The sequence below is a fragment of the Polypterus senegalus genome, chromosome 15, assembly GCF_016835505.1.
Source record: "Polypterus senegalus isolate Bchr_013 chromosome 15, ASM1683550v1, whole genome shotgun sequence".
NCBI lineage: Eukaryota > Metazoa > Chordata > Cladistia > Polypteriformes > Polypteridae > Polypterus > Polypterus senegalus.
In genome coordinates this window covers 68,172,555-68,196,909 of record NC_053168.1, presented here as the reverse complement: position 1 = coordinate 68,196,909, position 24,355 = coordinate 68,172,555, and the positions used below count along the sequence as shown (strand labels likewise).

Here is a 24,355-nt window from a genome sequence, read left to right as displayed (position 1 = left end):
TCAGAACGTGTTTTCCAGTGACAATAGCAGTATGTCCCATTCTCTTCAACAAAAGTGTTTATCTTCAGTAGATATTGTCTTAAACTTTCCATAAGTGCACCTCTAATCTCCAGTTGCTCTGTGTCACACATAATTTTATGCTATAAAGTGTGCTTTTTCAATCGATGAAGTGAAGAAGAAAGACACTTCTTTAAAAATGGCTAACTTTCACAAGATCAATCCAGGAGACCTCAGTGGCAACAGTTTTTTCCCTCAACCAACTTCTGCTTTTAACTGGATTCCTACTTTAATTAGATGAACTGTTATTTAAGAAGTTTATATGTTTTAGCGTCAATGCAGAAATGACAAAACTGGGGACCACTTCTCTAGAACATTCACAGCTGTAAGACCACCAATGTAAGCTAATGATGGAGGTATTTCTTCTCCTTCTAAATTTTGAAATATGACATATTTTATATTGTTTATATTCCACTATATAGTGAAGTCCGTGTCTCAGCTCCCACTGAGCAGACCAAATGAGTGATCAGGGGCTAAAAAGCCCAAATTTGTATTTACCTGATCTTATTTAACTTTTTATCTTCTCTTGATTTGGATTGTTTATTTATTGCTGATTTTAACTCCTACAGAGGAGAGCACTGTTTTTTATTGTGAATTATTAATTTACTAGACATTAAGCCTGTTACAATAACAAGTGCTAGAACAGTAGTGCATAAACATTAGTAGGACCAGTCTATATTAAATGGCAAGGGACCTTGACCTCATTCTGTTTCTTGTCTTAATTTTTTTTTTGCCAAAAATATTTTTGCAAGAAGCCTAAAGTAAACTAATAATAAAAATAAAATAGAAACGTATATGACAACACATTAAGTATAATTAATATTGCCTTAGTGTAAAACTTTGTAACAATCTGCAATACACAATATCTGAAGAAGATATTTAGGAAATATTTTCCATTTTTTTAAATCATGAAATTTTTCTATAAAATTTCATTATAGACAACATTTCTTGTAAATATTCTGTCTGACTTTGGCAAGAGTTTGCCATGTTCAGGACCATCTACAACCTTGACAACAACATCTAGAAAACTTGATAACTCTTGATAATGCAACATATAACTGACCGTGCCTGAATACTTGTTCTGGCAAGTAAATGCCAACTTTTTGTAAGGTTTCCTCTTCTGAGTCTTTCTCTTTTAGCGTTTTTCTGACGCTCATTTTGGTTTTTTTTTTCTTCAATCGATCTATTTGCTCGTATTTTTCTTTGTCTTTCAGCCTTTCTTTTGTTGATGTTTACTTGTTGAGCTGACCATTCTTCCAGGAGATGTTACTTATATAGGATTTGATTGTCTGTGTCTTTTGTCCTACTTGACGTGTCCTTTTTTTTTGGGTGGCACGTTGTTAGTAGATATGTCAGTAATATTTTCTCCTACAGTAATACTGGCTTGTATGTGGCTATAATATGTGTCAGTGTATTGTGTGCCTTTAATTTTCTCTCGCAGTAATACTGGTTTGTATTTCTGTAAAATGCCTGTAATTTTCTCTGACAGTAATACTGACTTTGATGTCCGTAATATGACTTTAATTTTCTGTCACAACAGTGGGCAATCAGCAGAGTGTCCCCAGCAACTGATGTAATGTGTGGCGTGCAGTTGATAATTGTGACTGTATTGTCTCCCCAGCAAGTATTTTAATCTGTGCTGGCGTGTAGCTGATTATTGTATGTGTGGCGTCTCCCTAGCAACGGATTTTATGTGCGTGGCCACGACTACCTAATCAGCACTCTCTCCAGCAATGATGCCTTTTATTTGCTTATCATGCGCTGCCACGGCTAGGCCATTCACTGTGTGCCCAGCTTCCAGTGTGTGTGCGTCCACGGTGCTGTGCGCATGGGTGGGGCACGGTGCGATGCGCGTTACGGCCCCACGCATGCGCACTTCACCAGAAGACACACACACATGGACACCTGGACGCACACAGGGCTTTTATTAAAGAGGATTTGCTGAAGGAGACTGCACTGCACTGTATATTTGATTTGGACACTTGATTTATACAATAAAATGTACTGAGCACATTGAGTTGCACCACTCATGTTATTTGTCTTCATTGCACTAATCTATCTTCAGTTCATGACTATCGATGACCCAGGGTCAAAAAAGATTATGCCAGCTGGGGGCAACCTGGGCACCACACAGTGCTATAAACAATAAGGTATTGCTTTATAAAAATTCTGAGACTGAAGTAAGCAGATCATTCCAGAATTTTTGGGATCCTATAGCTAAAGGATCTGCCCCCTGTAATAGTTAGATCCTGTGAAATTTAATAATATCTGAATTTTGTGATCACACATAAACTGTAAAGTTTAACTATTGTTGGACTCTGAAATGTGTACCAGATGCTAAAATATTTATGACTCTATATATCAAAAAGAAAATCTACAATAAACTTAATAAAAAAGCCAATACAGCAATTTTGGAACTGAATAATATGGTTGCAATTTTCAGCTCTATCTATGACACTTAATACTGTGTTTTGAACTAACTGCTCAATAATAAGCAAATTATTTAAACAATAATACCATAGCCAACAATTCTGTTCAATGCAAATGACTTGCATATACTGTATATTGAAATACCATTGTTTTTAAGAAATCACATTATTTCCCAACTGGGAAGAATGGTTCTTACAAAGTGTGCTAATATGACAAAAATGTTAGTGTATAAGAAATGACAGAGATTCTGCATAAATTTAGTCACACTACTGTTTAGCCTTCAAATTAAAAGCAGCCTGTACACTATTAAAATTAAAGGTGCCAAAAAGTGGTTCTTCAGAATGATGCCATACAGAAACCATTTCAGGTTCCCAAAAATACCTTTATTTATTTAGTTCCATAACAGGCTCCACAGATAGCCATGAACAGACAATAACAGATTTGTGAAATACCAATGGGTTCTTCAATTTAATAGGACTCTCGCTGTATGTCATAAGACAGGCTATGTTCAGGTATTCTTGATCCTTCAGTTTCTTATACTATACATTAAAGATCTGTTGTGTCTTCATATTCAGAACCTTTTCAAAGTCCAAAGAACCAATTTTATATATAAAAACCTTTTACAAAATAAAATGTTTCTATGTCAAGCAATGGCACTACAAGGAACTACATAATGCAGTACTGTGCCATTAAAGAACCATTATTTTTAGGAGTGTAGAAGCATACAATTTTAAGAATTATTACTCATTAAAGGTACATTCAGATTTAAAGATAATTTTATTTCATTCAGTTACTGTTTCATCTAAATAACATGTTAATTGCTGATAAAAATGAAAAAGTATAATTTTGTTTAAACACAGCAAAGCATCACCACCTTACAAACCAAAATGAATATTTATCATCATCATGCTAGCAGAAGAAGACTCAGGTTTCTGCTACCTTAAAATGGAAAAGGAAACATGGACTGTAATTTTCCAACACATATTAATGAATAACTACTGAGCTTACATAGTATTTATCAAAGTGACCTAATAGAACATTTATCAAGGTAATCATTATACCCTACTACAGTACACATAAAAAGCCTAAAATTATGATTACAATCAAACACAAAAATAAAGAATAGCAATGTATATTAGAATGTAGTGATAACAAAACACTTATACAATGCAGACAGTAACTTTCTGACTTAGGTTTTTTACCTCTCGCCTGTTAGTGAATTGCCTCAATATTTTATTAAAATTACATAAAGTAACCATCCAGTGGAAGAAATGCATGTCAGTTTTGTTACAACTAAATCAAGTACATATTAAAAGAAGAAAGGCAGCAGAATTGGAAACATGAAATGATTCACATTTGATAAACAGAGATTCTAATTAGCTTACAATTATTCATTTAGGCTCTGAATATCCAGATATAACTGTTTATAAGTCAATAAAACAATTCTATAGTACCCAAATATTAGTAAATTCATACCAGTAAAATGAAAATGTATCACATTTTGCAAAAATATTGCTCCAATATTGATATAATCACATGCCATCTCCTCCACAGAGATAATGGGAAACCGTAGGATATTTTAGACAATACGAGGAACTTTAAAAAGCAAGTGATATGCTTTTCCTTGCTTCATTCTTTATTTCTGACTGTGTACAATTTATCAGCAAAATGCAGCACTCTTTTAGATACTTACATTTTGAGTTAAAAGCACAAAAAAGAAAAAAAAAGTCTAGATGACTTTAACTGTATAAAATACCAAAAGCTGAATTTAAAAATGCCTGCAATATCACAAGGAATAGTAATTAGGCCTACATATAACTCAAAATAAAGAAATGCAAAATGCTTTTTATTGAACTGTACTACTTTAGATAAAATGAGAATCTCAGTGGATTTAAGAGAACACCATTTATAGAATGTGTTTATCTTTTAACAGAAGAATAATTTACAGTCTGATATAATGTTAATAAAATAGTATAAGGAAATGAAATGCGTCATTTAATACATTTTGTATAACTGGTTCTGAAAGGTTGTCACGGTAAGCATTCCATCAAGATAACTTGTGACTCTAAGCTAGCCTGGTGTGAGAGACTGTTAATGTGTGTATAAGTGTGCTTTGAAGCTGACTTTGATGCTGGCTATGGCTGAGAAAAACAGATGCCTGAAAGTAGATGCTGGTTGATATGAACATGTTTTGTGCTACAAGACAAAGTTATAAATTACAGTAAACAAGGCTTTCAGAGATGAAAAATTAAATTATTTAACTGTTCTATTTGGCATTGGATACAAACACCACTGAACTGGACTAAGCGGGTCAAGAAAATGAGTAAATGAAAAATAATTTTCTATATTTTGTAAAGTGTTCCTGTTTGGAGTATTTATACTATTTTATACACAGATAATATATATAAACATTTTTAAAACCCACATAATGCAATTTAGAGTTGTGGGGGATTGAACCATCCTGGCAGAATTAGCTACAAAGAAGGAAACAACTCTGGACAGGGTGCCATTATATCACAGGGCCCTGGTTCACTCACATTCACAATTTATTGCCACCAATTCACCAAACTGGAGGACATGGGAGGAAACCAAGAGGAAAACCCACTCAGACACAGGGATGATTTGGCAAACCCCAAAAGGCAAATGACCAGTATTTGAACCAAGGATGAATAATCAGTGAGGCAGCAATGGCAACCACTGCTCCACCCAACTTGTGTTAATGGAATTTAAAATGATGTATAAAAGTTTCTGCAATACAGGAGATTGGGCACTTCTGTTTTTGAGATCAAATTATAACAGAGGTATATGTTAATTTGTGATGTTCTCATGAAACATTAATATTTTCCAAACTTTATATAGAAATGTGCTTGTTAAAAAGTGAAAATATCACAAGAAAAAGAGATTTTATTTAAATGGAGTAATTCTTTAATTAGCAAAAAAAGAGAAAAAGCCATGTTTGAAATCTTCCAGAATCGATCTACAGTAGAAATCGCTTTACAGTGTTATACTGCCATCATCTGACACAATTCAAAACTTAATTACTAACAAATATTTTCAATCTCTAGATTTCAGAATTACAATTACATAAAAAATGCTAGGAATATTCATTAACTAATTAAATCAGTCATTTGTCCTATAGCTTTGTCTAGTGGCTTAAGCCTTGCCACATTAAATTTCGCTTTTGACTGAATGTGCGTCTCTGTGAAAACTGCTTTTCTGTCACAGCTCAAAATATAGAAATATGTAAATGATTATATGGTTCTATGCAGATTACTTCCAGAGAACAACTACCAACTAAAAATAAACAAGTACACATACATAAAATATATACCTAAATTTCCATTTTTGGTACATGAGTAGTCAAGGTCTGTTACCAAACCACACATCCATTTCACTAATCACAAGAGAAGAAAAATAGTTGTAGCCAAGTCCTGGAAATACAAAGTTGATGGAAGACATATGCATGGCAATGCAGTAAAGTGGAATGGCTGCTGAACATGAGTGGAGTGCAAATGCTGAACCTTTGTTTTGCTGAGTGTTTGTCAGTATTTCCAAATATTGGTATAAATGGAATTGTTTTGGATAAAGTATATATTTAGGTAACATGTTAAAAAATGTTGAATATCAGGTTAGAGTTTGTTCATACCTCTAACTATTAAAGCAGACTCCATGGCATTGAATGGAAAAGGTTACACAACTAAAAATATGATGTAAAATGGAAATATGAAGCAAAGACAGGAACAACTGACATGAGAATAACTAGGTGCATATGCAGGATTTTACTAAAGATGAGAATGTAAAGGGAAGAGGCCAAATTAGCTTGGAAATACAAAAAGCTAGAAAAAGGATCTGATGGATCCTGTGACATATACACTGAAAAAAAGTAATGATGTATATGATATCAGAAAATTGTAAAAAGAACAAGATAATCCCAGGAAAGTTTAGTTAAAGCGGGTTGTTTGTGACTGATATGGCTGAGTGAGTAAGCAACCTAAGCACAGTAAAAATCACAAAATGTAAAATGTAATTATTTTTCAAACAAAATATGGAAGACCATAGAAGTCCTGTCTAATAGTAAATGCACCAAAAACAGTTATATCTACTGTCACAGTTCATCCCACCTTCATATTAGGTCTGAGTTGACAGAGCTCAAGGGGAAAGGACTAGGGACTTTGGATGTTTAATAGCATGTTTTTCTCCTCTCTTTTCAGAACAGGACCAAAAGTCTCCAGAGAAAGACACATCCAAGAAGCTCCTCAGAGATGTAGGTGAGGCCACTTCCAGTTTCCAGGATACTATAAAAGGACAAATTTAAACTCCAGCTACTGCTATTATACCTCATATTACTGAACTCTGAACGGAACCCTTTGTTATACCTGTTGTGTTGCTAGAATCATTTTGGAATTATGGAAGTATTTTTTTCCTAATGAAATTCTGTATTCACAGGTATCCATTAACTGTAACCAAAAAAAGGAAAAAGAAACTACAATGTAAAGTTAGGTGGGGGATTGATGTCACTCAGATAGTGCTAGGACCTTTTTGCATGTTTCTCCCCATTGCTGATTCCTCTAACTCATTCTTGTCATTGTTCACTTGGTATATTTGATAACCTTCTGTATTTTGCTTTATGCCTAGGCCCATAAGTAAGAATTAGATTGTCATTTTTGTTTAGTTTTTCATGAGTTGATAATTTCAACCTCCTGATCACATTAAGATCACAAAAATGGTGAATGAAAGAACTCTGCTACAGCTGACAATGATGCCACTACAAAGGGTCTTTAGCTCAGTAACCTATATGAAGGATAAATCTTGTTAAGCACAGTATTTTAGACTATGTAATTTAATATTTAAAGGGAACTCTTGTTAAAAGGATGCAGAATTTCCTACACAAAGTAATTTTTACTGAATCCTTTGCTTTACAGCAACTGGTCAATAAATGCATACCGAGACTAGAACATTCACATGCCCATAGTCACGCAATTCACTATATTACTATTTGTTTAAACAGATTTACAGTATATAAGTCAGTCTTTGCCAACTTGTTCACTAAATAAGATATTCTATCTGGAAACAGATGTCATACCAGATTTGTTTTAATTACCCAAATGTAATATGCTTGCCAAATCATGGCTCTAATGCACTTTTCTATTTGAATATCTGTCACCGGAAATCACACAAGTCATGTATGATCAAAGTTGTAAATCTAAACGTAAGACAGTTTTGTGGCAGATGATAGCAACAATAATAATATAGCAACAATAAGATGTAGGGAAAGTGTGTTATCCATGGGTATAAATGATATTATGAATTGCTACCTCACAGTGATGTGCAATGACAAATGTGCTACAAAGAGCACATTTTCTAAACTACCATGAAAGTCTCTGTAAAGTAACAATGCAATTTTAAAAAAAAACACAAAACTATAAGAGGTTGCCCTAACCAGACATAGAATGCAGAATCAGAAGATGCATACCGGCAAACAACCAAATTGATACTCCATTGATAGATTATGAAAAAGCATTAAATTCAATTCAGGAAGTAGTGGATTTGGAAAGCCTCCTTGCAGCAATGCACATAGGCATAGAACCCAACATTGATGGTAGGTCACTCAGTCTCTTCACTCCAATATAAACTGAACAGTAATAAGAAAAACCATAATATATGAATTACTACCTGCAGGATATCTTGCTGCTCCTCTTCATCTTTATTTTCACAAGGCAAATCATCTGGCCTTTTCTGAAGACTTGGAAGCCATGCTGCAATGCCTTTCATAAGAAAATCTTTTCCCTCCTGAAAATGCACAGTAAGTCTTCCATTAAAAACTAAAATTAAGTTAAACATTACCCAGAAGAGTAATAAATGTATATGCACGCAAAGATACTGCAGCAACAACAGTAACATTAATTTACGTAGCGCATCTTCAAAAAGTGTAGCTAAAAGTGCTTTACAATCAAACAACAATTAGAATAACAAAAACATAATAAAAGCCAGAAAAAGCACTAACAGATTCTTATACTACATATGCTGTATACTTGTACTACATATACTTTATTTTCTTTATTGACTGCACTTTCTTTGACAAAAACTGATCCAGCTGAACGTTTTCAGTTAAACAGTGAATCACATACTCCAGGATAACTATGGAAATTAAGTATGCACTTAAGGTTGATGCCAATAAGCACTTCTTCACACAACGGGTAATGTGTATCTAGATTAAACTAAGGAGTTTTTTAGGCAGAAACATGGTAAACTCCTAAGAAGCATCTAGATGAGACTTTGTGTCAGCTTAGCTCTTAGCTATCCAAAAGAGGTTAAATGACAGAACGATCTTCTCTCATCTGCAAAACATGTACTATTCTTATAGGTACAGTACTGTATATGTATATATCCACCTACATTTATGAATATGATAGTAAAACACTACTGTAACCTAAGGCAGCTTAACCTGCTAATTTAGGGTTGTGAGGGGCCAAAACCTATCCCCAGGAGAACTGAGCACAGATGAACCAGCTCTGAACATTGTGCCAATCTATTGTAGGCCTGATCACACACATACCCACAGTGTATCCCACACTGCACAATTTAGAGACAACAAATTAACCTAACATAGAATATGATTTTAGAAATATGGAATAAAAATTGAAATATCTACAGGAAAAACCCACGCAGGCATGGAGTTAACATGCACACTTGACACCGACAATAACCAGATGCCACATCTGAAACCATGATGCCGGATCCATGAAGCAGAAGCACTAAAAAGGTACTAGATAACTGTACAAAACTGTATGCTTAAAAAAAACAAAAAACACAAGTCATACAGCATTCAGATTATTCTAAGAATGCATAGTTGGTTGATGGCTATCAAAAATGAATTATTATGAGCTTTTTTGTATTATACATATATTACATACAGTATTTGGTAATATGGCAGGGGTACCATGCATGTGTCTGTTAAGTGAGCAGCAGAGATTTTGCAGGTTAGTTTCTCTTCAAAGACTACCATTAAGACAACCGCTGAAAAAGGAGAGGCCTTGAGATGACTGTGAATCAAAAGGAATGATGAGTGGTCAAGGAGTGATACTTGGATAGAAGATGAGGCTCGATCAGAACTAGCGGGATGACCTTGGAGAGAATGTTGAATAATAAAAGACCCAAAAACAGCCAGTGACTCTAATTCACATCATTAATTATGTATCCAGGGGAATCAAAATACATATATTTTAACAATCATGTGTAATGAAGTTAATTCCTGTTGTTAGGAACTCAAGGTTAACATGACAGACATTTTTACAAACCAGTATGCTCACCAAAGACCTTGTGTTAATCTTGCCAAAATGCAGCAGTGCTGATTTTATTCCTTTTTAAAAATTGCCCTCTTATTTGGTCAGTCCAGTGTACTGCAGGCTTTCAGTAAATTATTTTTTCCCAGTAAAAAGGAGATACATACTGTCCGACAAAGCAGACTGATAACCTGAATAACAATGTCTGAAGAGCAGAACCATAGTCAGACCTAACTCCTTTTTTATCATTCACAGGTTCCACACTACTGCACATTTCCTTAAATTGTTAAAGGGGCTTTGCTTAATTAAACATAATCTAATTAACATTACTGAACAAGTAATTTAAAACAAGACTGGTTAAACTTCTAGTGACTTGTAATTTTCAATGGAGTTACTGTGAAATGTTAAATGAAACAAAGGCCTTTGAGCCCTTACATACAATTTACAATTATACATATTCATGGAACATTCAGCATGAGAAAAATGAAAAAAAAAATGCCTATCAACACCAGTAAAGGTAAGTCAGATATAAAAGAACTTTTTTTTTTTTTACTAAAAATATTTTTTCCCTATTGCTGGTGTGCCATCTAGTGGTACCTTAATAATGCAATGAATATGCTAAAAGTTGCAAATCTCTTCAATGCACAATTACTGGATTATTAATATAAATAAGTAAATGATATAAACTGACCTTTAAAAGGTAAAAGTAAAAAAAAAATGTACACAAGATAATGCAGTATTTCAGATCCAAACATTTTTGATATACTAATTTTGTCTCTAGAAGCTAATGTTGGGAGACTCATGACAGACCCAATACATGCTTGCAGGCATTAGATCTTTCAGCTATCCTAGAATACTGAAAACAGCCAGAGTGTAATGATGGGATAAGATGGTCTGGTCTGGTCTGACATGTTCAGCTGGACTCTCACCAGAAAAGCAGTTTAAACATTTTATAAACCTTATCTTGCCTTGATACACAGATCTTTACTTCTTTCATTTAAGATTCTTTAAATTGCCTGTGGAAATAATTATAATATTAAAAAAAAAAACACAGATCTTTATGGGTGCATTAAACACCTCCAAGCAACACCTCAAAATAATAGCCAATGTGTATTTCAATCACTGTTATATTAGGCATTTGTACTGTAAATACTTTTTAATGCAAGTGATGACTTGGTCACGTAAAGACAGTCAGACACTAAAGGAAAAATTAAATATTCAAATAATACAATATTCCAATATACAGTATGATTTCTGGGCAGTATTCCAAATTAGGGGACCAGTACAGAAATACCGATACAGATTATTTTAATTAAAATACAATTGAAATTACTCGAATACTCATAAAAAATACTTTTTATGGTTTAAACGAATATGCCAATCAACATAAAGCAGTGTCTAAAGCTGCATTTCTTGTCTGTATGGAGGTCACACATTGCCTCCATGTCTGTATGAGTTTTCCTCTGGGTATTCTAGTTTCCTTCCCACATCCACCAGAACATTATTTTAGATTAAATGATAACTCCAGTATGGCTCCAATGTGGCCCTGGGAAGAGCTGGCACCAGGTCAAAGGCGTTTTCTGCCTTGCTTTCTCAAGAGGTTACTGGTAATTCCACAGTATATCTACATAATCTTAAAGTGCATTAGAAAATGGATTATGCAATTAGATTTCTAGACAGAATCCATTCTTTCTTCAACCATGTAAAACACAGTTTTAAATAGCTTAAAATTCTATATTCCATACATTTCTCTCAAATAATGCTATAAAAATAAATGCTGGATTTCAAAGTACTTGAAACAGTTGGTTTCAACCACTAGACTCCCTTAGTCACATGTTTTGGATACACCTTCTACCAAAGTCTACTTAGATGGTAGCCTTCAGGTCACCATAAATCCATATTGTTTAATGGCCCTATGTAGCGCAACACCAGGTGAAATACAGTGATCCCTTGCGATATCGCGGTTCGACTTTCGCAGCTTCACTCTATTGCGGATTTTATATGTAAGCATATCTAAATATATATCACGAATTTTTTGCTGGTTCATGGATTTCTGCGGACAATGGGTATTTTAATTTATGGTACATGCTTTCTCAGTTGCTTTGCCCAGTTGATTTCATACTACCCAATTAAAGCACGTATTACGTATTAAATAAAACTCCTCAATGATATATGATACGCTTCCCGCGCGGTGCTTCGTATACTTAAAAGCCCGAACAGCACGTATTGATTTTTGATTGTTTGCTTTTTTTCTCTCTGTCTCTCTCTCTCTCTATGACATTCTCTGCTCCTGACGGAGGGGGTGTGAGCATAGGGGCTGTTCACACACTGACCTAGTGTACGCTCCTCTGAAAAATGCTGAAAGACTACCTTCACATTGCTCCCTTCCTTGCAGCTACTTTATCGCGGTGCTTCGCATACTTAAAAGTCCAAACAGCACATATTGATTTTTGATTGTTTGCTTTTCGCTCTCTGTCTCTCTCTGACATTCTCTGTTTCTGACACGCACTCCTTTGAACAGGAAGATATGTTTGCATTCTTTTAATTGTGAGATGGAACTGTCACCTCTGTCTTGTCATGGAGCACAGTTTAAACTTTTGAAACAGAGACAAATGTTTGTTTGCAGTGTTTTAAAGTCACTGTCTCTATAACCTCCTGTGTTTCTGTGCAAATCTGTGACCAAAGCATGACAATATAAAAATAACAATATAAACGTATGGTTTTTACTTTGCGGATTTTAACATTTCGCTGGGGGTTCTGGATCGCATCCCCTGCGATCGACAAGGGATCACTGTACTGTTGCTTAACGAACAACTGTGATAATCTGCATTTTACTTCTAGATTCCTGCCTTATCTTCGCCCAACTACTCAGCTTTAACTTGGTTACTATAGCAGAATGGGAAAAATCACATCCTATATTCATTAGCAATTGAGCAAAATGAGATTTACACCATAAGGAAAAAATCTAAATGTTTTTTTCAAATGCTGTCTTTTAACTGCGGCAAACTTGTGTGCCTTGAAATGATTGACTCTTATTATACACATTTTCCCATTTTCTCTTACCTCATTTGGAGGACCACAGGATATTAAAATATCTTCTGCATGGAGAATTTAATATATAAGTGTATCTGGCTTAATACTTTACATTTGTGTCAATACTATGAAACAAACATTTTACTATAGCGGGAAAAATGCTAATATACCAAATATGCATTTTTAGATTTTTTTAAACAATCATCCTGAGAATTTCATATCTTCAACCCAATATATTTTTTACATGCTTCACCATAAGCACGTGATAAGCAGTGTCTTTGTCAAAGATAGTGCTTGGAGTTTTGTCCAAAGAGTGCAATTTATGTCTCACCAGACAAAAGAATTGTTTTCCTCATGGTCTCAAAATCGTTTAAATTCCATCAGTTGCCTTTAACTCCACAGTCGCTTCCATCTAGCCACTCTACCATAAATGCCTGATTGATAGAATGCTGTTGAGATGGTTGTCTTTCAGAAAGGTTCGCCTGTTTCAGCAGAGGACTTCAGAAGCTCTGTTAGACTGACCTCACTGACCATGACCCTTCTTCCCTGGTTACTCATTTTGGCTGGATGGCCAATTCTAGGAAGAGTCCTTGGGGTCCCAAACTTCTCCCATTTCACAATTATTGTGGACACTGTGCTCGTGGAAACACTCAATGCTTTGGAAAAGGTTTTATACCCTTGCCCTAATCTATGCCTCACCACATTTTTATCGCTGAGGTCTACAGAGAGATCCTTACATGGCTTGGCGTTTGTCCTGACATGTAGTGTGAATTGTGCGACTTTATATACACAGGTGTGTGCCTTTCTATGCTTTGTCCAATCAATTCCACTTGTCACAGGTGGACTCCAATCAAGCTTTAGACACATCAAGGATAATTAAAGCAAACAGGTCACATGTGACCAGAAAATGTCCGAATACTTCCATAAATGAGAGTTTTAAGTTTTGAATTTTAATAAATTTGTAAACTTTTCTGAATGCATGTTTTCACTTTGACATTATGAGTTATTGACTGGAAAAAATGACAAATGTATACATTTGCAATTAAATCTACAACACAATAAAGTGTGCAGGAAGAGAAAGTGGTGGAATACTTTCTGAATCTACTGTATGTACAATGTTCATTAATACGTAATAAGCATAGTAACTGTCTAAATCCAAAGAAACTCAACCAGGTCCATTTGATGTCAACTGGGATGCATAATCACATTATGAATACAAATAATGTGTGTAATTTACATGTCAGTTTCAGTTTTTTTCTTACCTTAGATTTCTCTGTACTGAAGAGGTAACTAGCCATCAGCTGAAGTGCTTCAGGATTATCTGGATCATGCTGCAGAGCTTTTTCAATGGCTTCTTTGCATTTATCTGAAGCTCCATCTTCCATGCTACATGAACAAAAAGTGTGGCAGCATATTAGTTTCATTAAACCAGAATGACTTTAAAACAATAAAAACTATGAACGCAAATATGTTTAACTTGGTTAACCTTCTCAGTTAAAAGAAAATGTAACTAGGTCTTAATGTAATATTGCAAAACAGTAAAGATAATATACATTAATTTTGGCACAATTGTTCCACTGTATTTAAGACAATATAAAAAAAAACTTTATATTACACACATAACATTACACATTACATTAAAACAATCCCAGGCACCGTGTAATTAGATTTTGCACATTCTAACTGATGTGAAACTGTGCATTCCCCTGGTATGCATATGTGTATATTAGTAAAAATGCACTACAATGGATGGGAGAAGTTCACAGTACTGAGTTGGAATAAGCAAATAAGGTGGAGAGACTGAAAGAAAGTTAGACAGACAGACAAATTCTTTACTGATCCCAAGGGGAGTCAAATGGTGAGGTAAAGAGTTATAAGTCATGCAAATGAAACATAACCGGACCCTAGCTTTTATAATTCTGGGTCCAAAGGAAAATCCACTTCAATCTTTCATGAAGAACTTTAGCTTGCTTAGTGATAAAATACAGAAAGATACAGTGCTTTGCAAAAGTATCAGTGTTTGTCCTGTTTTGTTGCATTACAACCTGTTTTTCGGGACTTAGCACCATTTAATCCATCCATCCATTATCCAACCCGCTATATCCTAACTACAGGGTCACGGGGGTCTGCTGGAGCCAATCCCAGCCAACACAGGGCGCAAGGCAGGAAACAAACCCCAGGCAGGGCGCCAGGCCACCGCAGGGCACGCACACACACACACACACACAGCCCAGGAACACACTAGGGACAGTTATTGAATCACCAGTGCACCTAACCTGCATGTCTTTGGACTGTGGGAGGAAACCGGAGCACCCAGAGGAAACCCACGCAGACACGGGGAGAACTTGTAAACTCCATGCAGGGAGGGCACAGAAAGTGAATCCGGGTTTCCTAACTGCGAGGCAGCAGCGCTACCCACTGCGCCACTGTGCACCACCTGTAGCACCATTTCTTTTAAAATAAAATTCCTACCACTTTATAGGTGCAAAATATTTTTAATTGTGACACAAACATTAATTAAGACAAGTGTGCATAGGTATTCACTCACCAAAGTCGATACTTGGTTAGACCCACCTTTTGCTGTAATTCTAGCTTCAAGTCTCTTGGGGAATGTCTATATTAGCTTAACACATCCAGCCACTGGGATTTCTGCTCATTCCTCAAAGCAAAACTGCTTAATTTCCTTCAAGTTAGATGGCTTGCACTGGTGTACAGCAATCTTCAAATTATATCACAGATTTTCTCTTGGATTGAGGTCTGGTCATTGGCTAGGCCATTCCAAGACATTTAAATGTTTACATTAAACCACTCCAGTGTATCTTTATCAGTATGTTTATGGTCATTAGCTTTTTACAACAGATATGTTTATACAGACATCATGCGGCAGATCATGTGACACTCTGATTGAACCAATTATGTGACTTCTAAAGGAATTTGTTTGGACCAGATCTTGTTTAAGGGCTTCAAACAGTTGATTTCAGAAGTTTACATACACTTAGGCTGAATTCTTTAAAACTCCCTTTATAACCCCTCCACAGGTTTTATATTAACAAATTATACAGTCATATGAAAATGTTTGGGAAGCCCTCTTAATTCTTTGGATTTTTGTTTATCATTGGCTGAGCTTTCAAAGTAGCAACTACCTTTTAATATATGACATGCCTTATAGAAACAGTAGTATTACAGCAGTGACATTAAGTTTACTGGATTAAATAATATGCAATATGCATCATAACAAAATAAGACAGGTGCATAAATTTGGGCACCCCAACAGACATATTACCTCAATACTTAGTTGAGCCTCCTTTTGCAAATATAACAGCCACTTGATGCCTCCTATAGCCTTTGATGAGTGTCTGGATTCTGGATGGAGGTATTTTTGACCATCCGTCCATACAAAATCTCTCCAGTTCAGTTAAATTTGATGGATGCTAAGCATGGGCAGCCTGCTTTAAATCACCCAATAGATTTTCGATGATATTCAAGTCAGGGGACTGTGAAGGCCATTCCAGAACATTGTTCTTCTCTCTCTGCATGAATGCCTTTGTAGATTTCGAACTGTGTTTTGGGTCATTGTCTTGTTGGAATATCCAACCCCTGCGTAACTTCAATTTAGGAACTGATGCTTGAACATTATCCTGAAGAATTTGTTGATATTGGGTTGAATTCATCTGACCTTCCACTTTAACAAGGGCCCCAGTCCCTGAACTAGCCACATAGCATGATGGAACCACCACCAAATTTGACAGCATGTAGCAGGTGTTTTTCTTGGAATGCGGTGTTCTTCTTCTGTCATGCAAAGTGCTTTTTGTTATGAACAAATAACTCAATTTTTGTCTCATCAGTCCAAAGCACTGTGTTCCAAAATGAATCTGGCTTGTCTAAATGAGCATTTGCATACAACAAGCGACTCTTGTTTGTGGTGTTGGTGCAGAAAGGGCTTCTTTCAGATCACCCTGCCATACAGATGTTCTTAATGCAAATTGCACTGGATTGTAGAACGATGTACAGATGCACCATCTGCAGCAAGATGTTCTTACAGGTCTTTGGAGGTGATCTGCGGGATGTCTGCAACCATTCTCACAATCCTGAGCATATGCCGATCCAGTATTTTTCTTGGCCTGCCAGACCTGGGTTTAACAGCAACTGTGCCATTTCCTGATTACATTCCTTACAGTTGAAACTGACAGTTTAAACCTCTGAGATAGCTTTATGTAGCCTTCCCCTAAACCATGATACTAAAAAATCTTTGTTTTCAGATCTTTTGAGAGTTGCTTTGAGGATCCCATGCTGTTTCTCTTTAAAGGAGAGTCAAAGGGAAGCACAGCTTGCAGTTGACCACCTTAAATACCTTTTCTCATGATTGGACACACCTGTCTATGAAGTTGAAGGCTTAACGAGCTAATCCAACCCAAATTTGTGCACAGCCATTTTTTTCACATTTGATTTAATTTCATACAACTAAATACTGCTTCATTAAAAATTTTTGTTCGGGAAACACCCCAGTACTCAGATGTTCCTAGGAAATGAAAGACATACCACCTCTTTTTTGTTGAAAGTAGAGTAAATTATTATGCAGGTTGAGAGGGGTTCCCCAACTTTTCATATTACTGTAAATTTGGCATATTGCTTAAGACATCTACTTTGTGCAGGGCAAAAGTATTTTTTCCACCAATGTTCAGAGACTGATTATTTCACCTTTTATTCACTATATTACAATTCCAGTGGGACCAAGTTTACATACATATTGTTAACTGTGTCTTTAAACACCTTGGCAATTTGCAGAAAATGATATTAAGCTTTTAGGCAATGACAAATTTAGTTGCTGATAGCCAATTAGCCTAGTTGGATTCAATATGTGGATGTATGTTAAGACCTACCATCAAATTCACAACCTCTTTGCTTGACATAATGGGAAAATCAAAAGAATTCAGCCAAGATCTCAGAAAAAGATAAAAAACTGTGGACCTCCACATATCTGGTTCATCTTTGGGAACAACTTCCAAAAGCCTGAAGGTTCCACATTCATCTGTACAAAAAATAATACACAAGTATAAACACGATGGGAACACACAGCTGTCATACCACTCGTGAAGGAGATGCATTCTGTATCCTAGTGAAGAATGTACTTTGGCACAAAAAGTGCAAATCAATCCCAGAACAACAGCAAAGGACCTTGTGAAGATGCTGGAGGAGACAGGTAAGGAAGTATCTATATCCACAGTAAAATGAGTCCTATATCTACATAACCTGAAATGTTGCTCAGCAAAGAAGAAACCACTGCTCCATAGCTGCCATAAAAAAGCTAGCCTGGGAACATAGATCTTACCTTTTAGAAAAATGTCTTCTGGTCCGATGAATCCCAGATCAAACTGTTTGGCACTAATGACCATAGTTATGTTTGGAAGAAAAAGGGTGAGGCTTGCAAGCCAAAGAACACCATCTCAACCGTCAAACATAGAGGTAGGTGCATCATGTTCTGGGGGGTGTGTTACTGCAGGAGGGATTGGTGCAATTCACAAAATAGATGGCATCATTATGTAGGAAAATTATGTAGATATAATGCAGTAACATCTCAAGAGCTCAGCAAGGAATTTGAAGCTCAGTCACAAATGGGTCTTTCAAATGGACAATGACCCCAAGCATATATCCAGTTGTGGTAAAATGGCTTAAGGACAACAAGGTCAAGGTATTGGACTGGCCATCACAAAGCCCTGACCTCAATCCGATTGAAAATTTGTGAGCAGAACTGAAAAAGTGTGTGCAACAAAGATAATGCTACTAAATATTATTAAAGTATATGGAAACTTGTGACATACTGGAATTGTGATATAGTCAATCAAAAGTGAAATTCTCTGTCTGTGAACATTATTGGAAAAAATTACTTTTGCCCTGCACAAAGTAGATGTCTTAAACAGAATGTCACATTTATAGTTTGTTAGTGACTTCAGCTGTGGCTGAACATACACACTCACAACTTTTTTTTTTTAGATTATATTGTTATGTTCATTACATAAAATCCATTTTAATTCCACATTGTAATGCAACAAAACAAGACAAACGCACAGGAAGATGAATACTTTTACAAGATACTGTAATGAATTGACAGTATTTTTAAAAATGAAGAATTAGTAAAGTTACTATTTTGACATTAATTGAATGAAAGACATTTCAGATTAAAAAAAAACAAAACTGTTCACCTTTTGCAAAAAAGCCTTTGGAACATCCCTTATTAAAGAAAATATGATTTTTAAAGTCACATCAGCCATTAGATGAGATGCATCAATGCTTATTTAGATAGTGGATATTTCAGAAAAAAAACACATTACCAGTACACATTTCACAGCAGAACTCTAATAATACATTACCAATGGTTAACAATCCTGGATTTCTTTTGTCCAAAGATTCTTTTTACCTTAGACAACAGTTTTTGCTACAGGAAGTGTGCCATAGAATGTTGTTGAATTTGTGATTTGGGCAGAGTAACAGTCAAACCTTAAGAGTGCCAGTGATTCATACAAAACCTTTAACTGCTTTTCACTTCTGACTGATAAAATTTAGTAAATTGTTCTTTGATTGAACTACATTTTCATTTTATAATAACAGATTTAAATCTAAAATAGTATAATTGGGCAATTTTCAGAATAACACTGAAATCAGAGAAGTACTTGGCAAAGATTCTGTGAAACTATACTGGTTGGTATTATTTTAAAACTTTGCTGAACATTTTGCACTAAATACGTATGATCAGTAGTCATGATTTTTTATGAGATTTGACTTTGAATTTATGACTGCTTCAAGTGGTTAGCATAGTACATCTTCCAAGGTACTGTTAGCAGAATATGATTCTGGTTGAGATGGTGGTGTAACAGTGAGCATGACTGCTGTGGAAGCAGTTTATTCAGGTTCAATTTCCAGCTACCGAAACATTTTCTTGACTATTTTCACTAAATCCAATATCACCCCAGTTAGGGCCATATTGTATCTGGAATTATTTTTTGTAATTCAGGATATAAAGCATAATAAAATGATAGATGATGATGTACTACTGCTTGGCACTCATTTTGTCCTTGCACTGCCACTACCTCCCCACACAGTGGTACCAATTCTCAGTTGAACTATGCCTAAATTATATTTTAATAGTCACAAAAATAAGTGCAGACACCAACTCAGCTGTATTTATACAGATAAGCTTGTCTTCAAATTCAATTCTGGAAGACACATTGTTTGCAGGTTTTTATTCCAGCCAATTTCACAATTATTGCATCACTCTTACTTTTAATTTACCCCACTGTTTAGTCAACTGTTCTTTTTTATTCTAAAAATTCTGAAATATATGCATTTTTCCTTAGGTTTCCTTTCCTGTGATGATCTGTCATCTCATTACCTAATAAGCATTTCTCGTTTAAAATATTTAACTAATTTTCCAATAGTAAAAGAACCACGAAGAACCCGAGGAACACTGATTGGCTTATTTCAAATTTTATTCCAATAAGAACAACAATTCTAAAGGATGAGTTACTTGCACACCAATTATAACATAAGTGATGGATATGTGTGTGCTTGCTCACATACTGTATAATACGGAGGAAAATACTGGCATGACAATTGCTTTTCTAGACAATTATTTTATACCCAATTTGCTTTGAATACTGGCTTGTCATCTTTATGACTTCACCAGCTAAAAAACAATCATCACAGACTCATTCAGATGTTGTTAGGTTTGCCCAGATTTCATAGGCAGAGCTGGAACTTCACAAGCCATGAAATGTTTCAATGGCTCAATTCGTTTTCCCTTTGGTAAAAAATGTAATTAAAATTAATTAGGAATCATGCTTAGTCTGGGTCCACCTGCTTAATGGTACTAATGGAAAATAACCAGGAGTAACCTTTGACCTGTATTTCTCAAATATGCTAATAATATATAATATGATAATGATGCAAACCTGGGTGTATGAATTGAACTTGATTTCTGGTCACTAAAATACCTTTAGTATATCATTAGCACAGTATGTTTCGCCAGAGTGCAACAAGCCACACCTTGGCAGATAATCATGTGCATAAGATTTTTGTTTGTAACTTGAACTTCAAATGCGACTTTCAACTTCATGAAAGTTAACAGAGAATATAATGGTGAATGGGGAATGCTTTGAGTTTACCCTGAATAATCTGAACAATGTTTGCAACCTGTTACATCATGCTGGGTAGAAGATACTCTGCTTCCACTGAGCTGGCCCACAAATTGAGGATCCATCCACCCAATTTTCTAATATGCTACACCCTGAGCAGAACTGTAGGAGGGCCTGAGCCTATCCAAGCAATCATAGGTCACAAGGCTGGAACAATCCTTGGTATTTGCCATGGCATTGCCTTGCCGCTAATAATGACTCATGGAAGTGTGAATAAAAGTTTCTCAGTACAATAATCTGGTCTAAATCCTTTAGTGTCTGAAGGGCACTGAAGGGGTTAACTCAGACATTCTATCTCAGCTCTATTTAGAACAGGCAATTATGCTACAAAATATATAATAGATGCTTTTATAAAATATGTCTCTCTATTATAAAAAAAAAATCTTGGTGGAAGGGAGATGAGACATGATCTTCTCGGAAGACACTTTAAAGACCTGTAAGATGAAAGAGACTGGCCACGGAGCGTCTCGCGGGGACCTTAAACATGAGACTTGGTGCCAAGAGATTGCAATTTGACTTGCCGCGAGAGACACTTTAATGTTTAAAAAAAAGTTTAAATCCAAACAATATTCGATCTCTTTTCGCTGTTCCGTTATTTCACCGAGTAATAATTTCCATTTGTTTGCGCTAATGCAATCTTTACTATCATTTGTTTGAGACTTTCGAATTTTAGTACTTTCATTATCTCTAACCTGCTCTGCATGTGTATCATGCCATCATTTTTGAATTCTTTACAACGTTCTACTTTGTCACCTACTCATTGTCTTTTATTTATGGCCCCGGGCATAGTTTTATTTATGGCCCCGGGCATGGTTAAATCTCTTGGCACAAAGTCTTGTCTCGTGGGACTTGAAAGTATCTGTCTGAAAAAGTCACGTCTCATCCCTGGCTAAAAAGTCTTGTCTTGTCCCAGGATTAATTTATATAATACAGAGATAAGCATTTTCACTCCATTAATGTGCAAATTATATGTGATGCGAAAATGTGTCTCATTAATGTTGTGGTGAGATGTCCTGGCCCAACTCATGAATCATTCATTCTGAGAAATAGTAGTGTTGGGTATAAGCTTCAAAATGGTGCTGAATATGATGGCTGGCTTCTCCCCAAGATAAGTAATTTAATATTGCCGCTTTGGTCAAAATTCTAAGTTATCTGTATGTTGTAACCATATAACATGATTACTTACTTAACTGAACAAAAGCAACATTATAATGCCTTCCACTCTCAGGCTAGGGCGGTGGTAGAAAATACCATAGCACAGCTTAAGAGCCATTGTCACTGCCTGGATAAGACTGGTGGAGTGCTGCTCTACAGTCTTCAGAGAGTGTGTTGCATTATGCAAGCATGTAGTATGTCACATAATGCGGCACACAATCATGGCTTGCCAATACCTGAATAGATGCAGTATAATGAACCCGACCATGACCCTCCAAATGATTAGCCAAATTGAACAGCATTAAAACTTTATTTGAATGTAATTAGCAGAATGTAAAAACTCAATCAGATGCAGCATTTACTATTCAACCAATCAATTTAATTTGTGGTCAATATAATATAGTACAGCATTTACAGTGGTGTGAAAAACTATTTGCCCCCTTCCTGATTTCTTATTCTTTTGCATGTTTGTCACACAAAATGTTTCTGATCATCAAACACATTTAACCATTAGTCAAATATAACACAAGTAAACACAAAATGCAGTTTTTAAATGATGGTTTTTATTATTTAGGAGAAAAAATCCAAACCTACACGGCCCTGTGTGAAAAAGTAATTGCCCCCTGAAACTAATAACTGGTTGGGCCACCCTTAGCAGCAATAACTGCAATCAAGCGTTTGCGATAACTTGCAATGAGTCTTTTACAGCACTCTGGAGGAATTTTGGCCCACTCATCTTTGCAGAATTGCTGTAATTCAGCTTTATTTGAGGGTTTTCTAGCATGAACCGCCTTTTTAAGGTCATGCCATAGCATCTCAATTGGATTCAGGTCAGGACTTTGACTAGGCCACTCCAAAGTCTTCATTTTGTTTTTCATCAGCCATTCAGAGATGGATTTGCTGGTGTGTTTTGGGTCATTGTCCTGTTGCAGCACCCAAGATCGCTTCAGCTTGAGTTGATGAACAGATGGCTGGACATTCTCCTTTAGGATTTTTTGGTAGACAGTAGAATTCATGGTTCCATCTATCACAGCAAGCCTTCCAAGTCCTGAAGCAGCAAAACAACCCCAGACCATCACACTACCACCACCATATTTTACTGTTGGTATGATGTTCTTTTTCTGAAATGCTGTGTTCCTTTTACACCAGATGTAACGGGACATTTGCCTTCCAAAAAGTTCAACTTTTGTCTCATCAGTCCACAAGGTATTTTCCCAAAAGTCTTGGCAATCATTGAGATGTTTCTTAGCAAAATTGAGACAAGCCCTAATGTTCTTCTTGCTTAACAGTGGTTTGGTCTTGGAAATCTGCCATGCAGGCCATTTTTGCCCAGTCTCTTTCTTATGGTGGAGTCGTGAACACTGACCTTAATTGAGGCAAGTGAGGCCTGCAGTTCTTTAGACGTTGTCCTGGGGTCTTTTGTGACCTCTCGGGTGAGTCGTCTCTGCGCTCTTGGGGTAATTTTGGTCGGCCGGCCACTCCTGGGAAGGTTCACCACTGTTCCATGTTTTTGCCATTTGTGGATAATGGCTCTCACTGTGGTTCGCTGGAGTCCCAAAGCTTTAGAAATGGCTTTATAACCTTTACCAGACTGATAGATCTCAATTACTTCTGTTCTCATTTGTTCCTGAATTTCTTTGGATATTGGCATGATGTCTAGTTTTTGAGGTGCTTTTGGTCTACTTCTCTGTGTCAGGCAGCTCCTATTTAAGTGATTTCTTGATTGAAACAGGTGTGGCAGTAATCAGGCCTGGGAGTAGCTACGGAAATTGAACTCAGGTGTGATACACCACAGTTAGGTTATTTTTTAACAAGGGGGCAATTACTTTTTCACACAGGGCCAATGTAGGTTTGGATTTTTTTCTCCCTAAATAATAAAAACCATCATTTAAAAACTGCATTTTGTGTTTACTTGTGTTATATTTGACTAATGGTTAAATGTGTTTGATGATCAGAAACATTTTGTGTGACAAACATGCAAAAGAATAAGAAATCAGGAAGGGGGCAAATAGTTTTTCACACCACTGTATATTCCTTAGTTCATTGGCCACATCTCTTACAGCATCCACTATTGCATTTTGTGATTCATCCATCATCACACGGCCAAGTGGTCGTCCGGCACTTTCCGAAGCAGGAGTGTGTGCACAGCCAGCACCCGAAGACGTGCTTGGCACAGCAGCACTATCACCGCCTGGAGTTGCATCCCCG

General features: G+C 36.0%; 1 protein-coding gene across 2 annotated transcripts in view; it reads right to left on the bottom strand.

Annotated features, from left to right (window-relative positions):
• The window catches only part of si:dkey-12j5.1 (probable assembly chaperone of rpl4), a 417,417-nt gene that overhangs the window by 346,066 nt on the left and 46,996 nt on the right, over positions 1-24,355 (bottom strand). For both annotated transcript variants that reach the window (XM_039737187.1, XM_039737188.1), the window contains exons 6-7: positions 14,066-14,189; positions 8,161-8,277 (exon numbers count right to left, since the gene is read on the bottom strand). In XM_039737187.1, the coding sequence (XP_039593121.1) occupies positions 8,161-8,277; positions 14,066-14,189 (241 nt within the window). The remainder of the gene's footprint in view (positions 1-8,160; positions 8,278-14,065; positions 14,190-24,355) is intronic.